Here is an 8,654-nt window from a genome sequence, read left to right on the forward strand (position 1 = left end):
AGTTTTCACAATAATATTGGTTGTCACCAGTAAGAATCTCTGGAGCCAAAAAATAATTTAGTAAGTCAGTTACTGAAGATGTGGTTTCACCTCCTGCTTTCTGAGGTACATCTTTATTAACAAGCATCTTGCTAGAGTCATTAGGGACAGAAGTGTCTTCACTACAGCGAAACTCATCAGGACTGTCCACCATTCTTTCATTCACAGCTGAGAAACAGGCAAAGGCAGCTGTTGATGGATTACAGACCCCTGGTTCTTTTGAAGGACCAGGTACACTGGCCTGCATTAGACCACCATCTTGTGTACTGGGTGATGATGCCGGATCTTGAAAAGACAAGTTTTCCATAGAAGAGGAAGGACAAAAGGCAAGTGAAAGATCTGTAAAGGCTTCCACTTTTTGTGAGGTACTCCTGCAGTTCAAACAACATATGTGAGTTTGTAGTTTTCCTCCAAACATTTTTTCGATTAATGTCTTCTCACTATCACTTGTGCAAGGGGTCTCTGTTAGTACAGCTGCCTTATTGGCTACTTCTTGTAAAGAAGTTTCACTGCACCCCAGACTTTCAGAAAGCTTGTGTGAGGACTGAACTTTCAAGACCTTTTCTTCTTCATGGAGCCTGTAGAAGAGTATATCATTATATAGCTGCTTTGCTTAAATGTAAATGTCATTTCTACTTTAAAATATTGCTTGCCTATATAAATAGCCAAATTATTCTTATCAAATACAATGTTTAACGAAAAAATAATCAAGTTTCTCCTCCTTTAATCAAGAGGAATATTGAACAGTTTGAGAAGGTAGATCAGAAGAGAAGTTAGGAACTGTTCCTACACTATATTCTCATTACACTTTCGTCATACTGCTATTTTATAGCACTTATTATAGTTAATTATACATGTCCACTAACTGTCTTATATATCTTTGTTTGCCTGACACCTCACAGAAAGCCTGGCACAAAGAAACCACTCAACATATCCTTGCTGAATGGAAGGAAGGTTGAGTTCAACTAACTTTACTAGTCATTCAGATAACAGAAGGGAGGCAAAGACAGGGAAATACAGGAAGATAATAGGTTTTATTAACTAAGTGGTAAGAAGACAATAAAATTTACCAAACCCACTGAATTATGAACTGGTTTTAAGAGCAGTTATTAATTTTTTTTGTCTCAGGATGCCTTTATACTCTTAAAAAAAACTGAGGAACCAAGAGCTTTCATTTATGTGGTTATACCTATTAATATTTACTGTATTCAAAAATTGAGAATAAAAGTAATAATACATTTAAAAACAATAATAAACTCATTACATGTTAATATAAATAACATTTTTAAAAATAAAAAATAGTTATATTTTCTAAACCCCCCAAAACTTAGAAGAATGGCGCTGTTTTACATTTTGCCAATACTTCAAGTATCTGGCTTAACAGAAGACAGGCTGGATCCTCATATCTGCCCTGCATTCAGTCTATCGTGATATGTTGTTCTGGATGAAGTATATGAAGAAAATCTGGGCTCAACTACATATATACACAGATATGCAGTTCGAAAAGGGAAGAGCCCTGAAAGTGTTCTGGGAACCCCTAGGAGTTCTTGTACCACACTTTGAGAACAGCGGGTCTAAAGTAAGAAAATTTAAAAAAGAAACCAAATCGAAAACAAAAGAACACTTTAAAAAATACAATAAATGTAAGGTATTTTAGGGAATAACAGTTGAAATATGTCTTTAAAGGAAACAATGTTTTGTAGAAATAATCTGTTATGAAAGAACATAATTCAAATCATAGCTTTAGAAATAGTTTTTACCTGTCTAGTAGAAACCTGAGGTATTCAGAACAGTCTTGTTGTGACCTGGGGGTAAACCATGGAGGTCTGGAAGCCTCAAAGAATATCCGAGGTGCATATGCTTCTCTCTTTTGACAGAGAAAATACAAGGGAGTGATTCTCACACCATGAACCAAATAACTGAAATCTTAATATATAATGCTTAATAAAGATTACTAAAATTACACTGGCTTAAACTTTACCACAAAGTGCCAAACGTGGGGGCACATAAAATTAGTTAGAAATAAATTTAGGTAACTTTCAGTCATAACTTCTTATTCTGCAGATGAGAATTAAGATCTAGAGAAACTATGGGACTTGCCCAAGGTCATATAGCTAAATTAATGGCAGAGGGGATTATATCAGAACCCAAGTCTCTTTAAATTAATATAATGCTCCTGGCATTACCCTCTATGTGCTTGAGTCCACAATTAAAAAAAAAAAAATCAAATCTGAAAAAAATGTTAGTGAATATATATCCTGGCTAAAGTAATAAGGGGCATACTCTACAGAGCCATGCGTACTTATTTTGGGTGAAAATTTCCTTTACTGGGTACACATGTCATATATGTACAGAATATGAACACACTGGTTAGGGACTTTTCACTGGTTGCTGACTTTCTTTTTTCTAGTACAGAGGCAGCTTACTGAAGTGGCTACTAGTGGACTTTAGAGCAAGCTAGGTTGAAATCCTAGATTTTGCCATGACAAAAAAAAAGAACTGAAAAAGGCATCTGAAGAGTTGTGATTATAACTTGAAAATTTATAATTTATTTGTGGTATATGACAGAGTTCTCAGCTAAGGAAATTTTTTTATCAAAATAGGAATGTTTATGGTATTTTGAAGGAAAGGAATTTGGTGGACTGGTTGAACATGGGTTCCAGAATCATTTGGTTTACATTCCAATCTTGCTGTTTGTTTGCATGACCATGAAAGCAAGTAATGCAAGCCCCATTTCTTCACCTGTAAAATGGGTATGCTACCTTATTACCTCATAGATTGATTCTGAGGATTAAGAGATAATATATGTTAACCACTTAGCACAGGAGCTAGACAAATTTAAATGCTCAATAAATGTTAGTTGTATTAATTATAAGAAGAAAAGCCTTTTAAATTATATAGGGAAAATCTACCTAAAACAGTCCTTGTCAGGCTGCTATCAGATAGGGTCTCAACTATGACAGAACTTTAATTAGGTTCTCCTGTTAATTCCTTTCATCTTTTATTGGGAGTTTGGAAGCCTCCTAAAATTTTTTCCCAATAGCTCTGACTTAATAAGTTAATATAGTACATATAATGTATTAATATCTACATGTATACGCAGAGATAAACACATATATATTATACAGCTGATCACTGAACAACATAGAGGTTGGGGTGCCTATCCTCTGCTTAGTCAAAAACTTTACAGTATACTGAAAAGTTATACTGTAAAGATATACTGTGTATCTGTTCACGTATCTATGGTTCCGCATCTGCTGACTCAAACCACCATGGATTATGTAGTACTATAGTACATATTTATTGAAAAAATCCACGTGTAAGTGGACTCCTGCAGTTCAGACCTGTGATGTTCAAGGGCCGACTCTATACAGTATACAGTAAATACAGATTAGTGATAAAGCAAGTGCATAAATCCATTTACTAGAAAATGATGTTTGGGGGGAGTTGCAGAGAGGAGATTTCATCTCCCTTGGTCCTGAGATGTTAAATTTAATTTATGAACATATTTCCCCCAGATAGAGAATAGTATAAATGATCCTTTGAGTATCTCATAGGCCATCACTAATCATCTCATATGTCAATCTTGTCTTGATTCTTTCCATTTAAGAAGTTATACTTGAGATATTTCTCAGCTTGTAGACAGGAAACAAACCATTCCTATCAACTCAATTCCACTGATTCCGAATCTATCTTCTCTTCTGGCTGTAACTACCTACTCCTTTAGACCTCTGTGAAACTAAGACAATCAGAGTATAACCAGAAAATAATATGTATTATTTATAAATGATATATATTATTCATATGTATTACTCAAAACTTAAAGTTTAAGTTCCTCAAGCATAAGGATTCCTTTTTGAATGCTTATCAGACTGCATATTGTGTCTCTCAATAAATGTCTGTTTACTATGTGATGTTCTTGCCATTAGCATAAACTCATTTCCTTGGATTAATCTGTGGACATAAATGATCATCACAAAATTTTAAGCTCTAGAACTTAATAGGTAAACAGTTTATCCATTAGTTCTAGACCTTAGAAGTAGTCATAATTAAAGGGTACACATGTTAGAAATGAGATAAAAAAGAAGCCAAGATGCCACAAAATTATTTTAATTGTTCATTACTGTGAAGATCTACCGATTAGTATCTATAAACTTAATATTAAAGATTCATTTTTAACGATTTCTTCATGAAGGAGCTTAATTTTTGGATAGAAAATCAGATATATAATAATCAGTATAATGAGTCAGTAAAATATTCATCTACAAGAATGTAAAGCAGAAGGGAGAAATAAAAACTTAGAGCATATCCTGACTTTAGGCAGTATCTTTTTAGATTTCTACGTGGATTTGTTGTGCTGGGAGGATATATATTATTTCATCAGTTAAAAAGGTTCACCAAGTTTGGTATAATGTGAAGTTTAAAGAAGATTTTCAATGCAATTAACATATACACACTACACACACACTCACCTGTGTATGAGCCAAAAAGGCAAAAAGATGCTGTAATTTTTTCATTAATGAATTGCACCCATTTAGATTTAAAGATAATACTTGTCTCCTGAAACTGAAAGATAATAAAATGATTTTTGTATACATGTATACACACGATGCATTTTTTTAAAAGCTAAAAGGAAGTTAGTTCAAGAACTTATTATCCTCAAAGTAAAATTTCACTTACCTGAAGGCCCTTTACCTGGCAAAGTCACTGCCTACCATGTAGTGAAGAAGGAAGAGAATGACAGTAATTGAACTCTTACTACGTGGCCTGGCAATGGCCACGTGCAGTCACATATTATTCCTATCTTCTGGATTAGCAAATAGAAATAGATTAAGCTATTAACTAATAACTTAAGTAAATAACTTTTGAATTCTTTCACATCTGCATGAAATAAAAAAATATGCCATCATCAAAACTACTATGAAGTTAGAGTGATTTAAAGAGTGTGGGTACTAGTGCCAGATGGGAAAAGAAGCTATACAAAAAACAGTATAGGAACAAATGGGTATCCATTTGGAAAAAAATGGAATTAGATTAAGATTTCACATCATCACAGATGCCACAGAGGAGTAATGAGCTAAATGTAAAATACAAAAGTACTGAAGTATTTAAAAGAAAAAAAAAGGTGGGGAAGGAGTATAGAGGGGAAGGCTTCCTAAAATTCAGACACTATAAATGATAAATAGCAGATTTGACTACATAAAATTAAAAAATTGCAAACAAAACACTCCACAAATTTGAATCATACTGACTGGAAGAAAGCATGAAACAAAGGATTATCACCCATAGTATATATACATCAGTATGAAAAAGAAAAGGACCCAACAGAAAGGTGCACAAGAATAGGTTATTCAAAAGAATAGGTTATTCAAAAAAGAAACACAAATGAACAAAGAAAACTAGAGAGGGAAAAACTCTGTAATGGTCAGCAATACACATTTTCCTCCAGATTGGAAAAATTTTTAAAGACTGATTATATCAAGTACTGCTAAAGGCATGGGGTCATAGGTACAATCATGTATTAGTATGCAAGTTCAAATGCTATAGCCTTTCTGGAAGCAATTTGGCACATCCTATTCAAAGAATATCCTCTATAACTGCATATGGGCAGAAAGATATTAATTATAAGCAAAACAATCTAATATTCATCAGTAGGAATATGATTAAATAAATCATGGTACACCTATTTACTCAGAATGACACAGTTCTGTCATTTGCACTAACGTGGGACTCTTTCCAACACAAATCATTAAAAGAAAAAAAACAAGTGGCTGGAAAAGAATATATAAATAGGATCCTTTATAAACATATTTTTAAAAAAACAATTCATTTGTTCTTGTACTAGATAAATCTTATCTCTGTACAAAAAATAGGTTTGGAACAATACAAGCAAAACTGTTAACAAATTACCCTTGGGGATGGGAATGTCTGATTTTTATTTTATGTACTTCTAGATTTATTTTTTTAAAACCACAAAGAATTTACATATTACCAAAGAAATAAAATATCCTGTCTGCTTATTCTGAGATAGTATTGGCCACTGTACAATAAGATGTGCTCTTTGAATTGTGGTTGCCAGTTATAACTGTTTTGGGTCTCTGCTTTCTCTATCATCTGTAAAATGAGACGGCTGGATTAGATGACCTCTGGTGGTGAGACATGGATTACTTTAGCTTTATGCCTAGTATCACTTGTGTCTAAGAGTATACATTTTCTTAAAAAAAAAAAAAAAATCCCAAATACAAACAAACCGAAAGACAAAAGAAAACACTAGACCAAATGAAAAACACCTTAGTGTTGACAGTATATTCTGAGGCCAGGAAAGAAAATAAAGCTAAACTCTTTATCTTTCAGTTTATGATTCCTCTAGGTAGGCATAAAAACTTACACAGGCTTAGAACTCAATTTGTAAACATCTTTGGTCAAGTCCCATGAATACTCTATTGGTACAGAAGAGAAAAATTCAACCATGCCTTTGCCTTCAGGAAAAGTTTATCATTATTTTGTACCTTTACAGATTGTATTCACATAGCTAACAACCTCTGATTTCCTATTTGCTTGGCTGCAAACGAAAATGAATTTGAAAGTAAATCTGTAAGACGGCAAAGAAACATGTCTGTTTATACAGTTGTTCAGTATCTATCAACTTGGGGTGGGAAGCAGAGCTTGAATTTCCTTAACAGCAACAAAGGAGTTATTGATCTGATAAAACAGCAAAATATCTATAAGCAGAAAAAACATGACCACCTTAAAAGATACACAGGTTAAAAGAAACAGGATAATAACAAATTAGTACTTGAGGATCCTTAAATTCTGAAATAAGCTCAATCAATTCCTCTGTTACATTAATAAATATCAACTTGGAGTAATTCAAAAGACTCTAAATGCAATATATAATATAAACATGAAGTAGAATTTATATAAGTTAACATTTTAAAAGTTCCTGAGCAGTAAAAGCAATTCATTTCTGAATAAGGTAATTATATGAAAATATGAATATTTCTGCCATATATAGGAAATAATGTGAAGATAATCCCACCATTTACATTTCATCAACATGCATCAATTTCTACAGTTAAAATGGAAACAAACAAACAAAAAAGCTCAAATTTAAACTTACTCTGTGGCCATAAACAATGCTTGTATAACACTGTTCATATAACATGTATTTCCTAGATTAATAAGACCAGTTTTCCCAGTTTCAGATTTTCCAGAAAGTCTAGACAAGCAAGATGCCAAAGAATTGGATTGAGAAGTCCAGGCACTTTGACTGAGAATCAGTTTAATCTTCTCTTCACTGGGCTTAGGAAAATCCTGTAGATCATAAAGAGGAAAAGTAGTGTAAAAATATAAACTTTTTTTTATTAAGCTAACACCATAAAGAAGATTCTTCCACTGACACTTAACCTTTGTTTTCTCCCACTTAGTTTGGAAATCACTGATAATACTTGAGCAGTCATCAAAAAATCAAATTACACTACATGGCAAAAATAATTGTCTCCTAAAATGAGTAAGTATCTCCTAAGGTCGAGTTTATCAAGCTGAGGAATACTCAAGAACCAGGAATTGAAGTCACATTTGAACTATTTATATTTCCTATTTGCCAGCAAAATGTTTTCAAAATAAACCTCTGACATCAGAGAGTATATTGCAGTGCTATTCAAAGGCAGTAGAATAAGGACTTAAATTAGTACACAATTGAATAAGCTTAACAAACAATTTACTTTCAAATTTTGTAGTAAAAATAATATCTCCTTTTCATTCAATACTAATATTTACCCAGTACTAACCCTTAGAAATAAAAGCTCAAAGTAATCAGGGAATGAAAAATGAAAGCATCTAAGCACAATGACCTCTGACTTTAAGAAATAAAACTCAATCTCATGTTTAACCATATAGAAAAATTATTACAGGATACAGTTTCTTCCCTGCTTTGTGACATATGAGATGAAATTTTAAGTGTAAGTGGTTTCAAGCATGAGTAGAGCACTGGAGAATAAGGAAAGTTGGTAAAATCATTCAGGCTTTTTTGGACAATTACCATCGAAGGTACTTAGACCTCAGAAAACACTTTCTGAAGGAATTTTAATCTTTGGATTTGATTTTGCTGTTGTTGTTGTTGACAGCTAATGGAAAGTGCTTCCCTTGGTTTAAGAGGGAGATCCTTGATTCTTTTGAGCCTATTTCAGTTATCAGAATTTTCAACATTCAGCAGTGAAGAATGACATTTAACAACAGCAATAGCTTTCATCTATGGACACAGCGACACTGCAGAAAGAGATTAACATTACTATCAAATCCATGACAAAAACCAGTTTGCAGGGCAGAAATAGAGACACAGATGTTGAGAACAAACGTATGGACACCAAGAGGGGAAAGTGGCGGGGGGTGGTGGTGGTGGGATGAACTGGGAGATTGGGATTGACATGTATACACTAATATGTATGAAATGGATAACTAATAAGAACCTGCTGTGTAAAAAAATAAAATTCTAAAGTTCAAAACAAAAAGTAAAAAAAGAAAACAAAAAACCCCCCAAAAAACCCTTTTATACATAAAGACATTTACTTCTGAAGTGTCAAACTGTCATACCAGTAGTACACAATAATTGCTGA

At 33.2% G+C, this 8,654-nt stretch overlaps 1 protein-coding gene across 1 annotated transcript in view; it reads right to left on the bottom strand.

Moving 5' to 3' along the window:
• USP38 (ubiquitin specific peptidase 38) overlaps positions 1-8,654 on the bottom strand; it is a 35,471-nt gene that overhangs the window by 9,402 nt on the left and 17,415 nt on the right. Inside the window, 5 exon segments of the mRNA XM_007463999.1 lie at position 1; positions 3-617; positions 1,800-1,906; positions 4,512-4,605; positions 7,160-7,353. The exon segment at position 1 is cut by the window's left edge and continues 738 nt beyond it. Coding sequence (XP_007464061.1) covers position 1; positions 3-617; positions 1,800-1,906; positions 4,512-4,605; positions 7,160-7,353 — 1,011 coding nt within the window.

Source organism: Lipotes vexillifer, unplaced genomic scaffold (genome assembly GCF_000442215.2).
Source record: "Lipotes vexillifer unplaced genomic scaffold, Lipotes_vexillifer_v1.1 scaffold1293, whole genome shotgun sequence".
Taxonomy (NCBI): domain Eukaryota; kingdom Metazoa; phylum Chordata; class Mammalia; order Artiodactyla; family Lipotidae; genus Lipotes; species Lipotes vexillifer.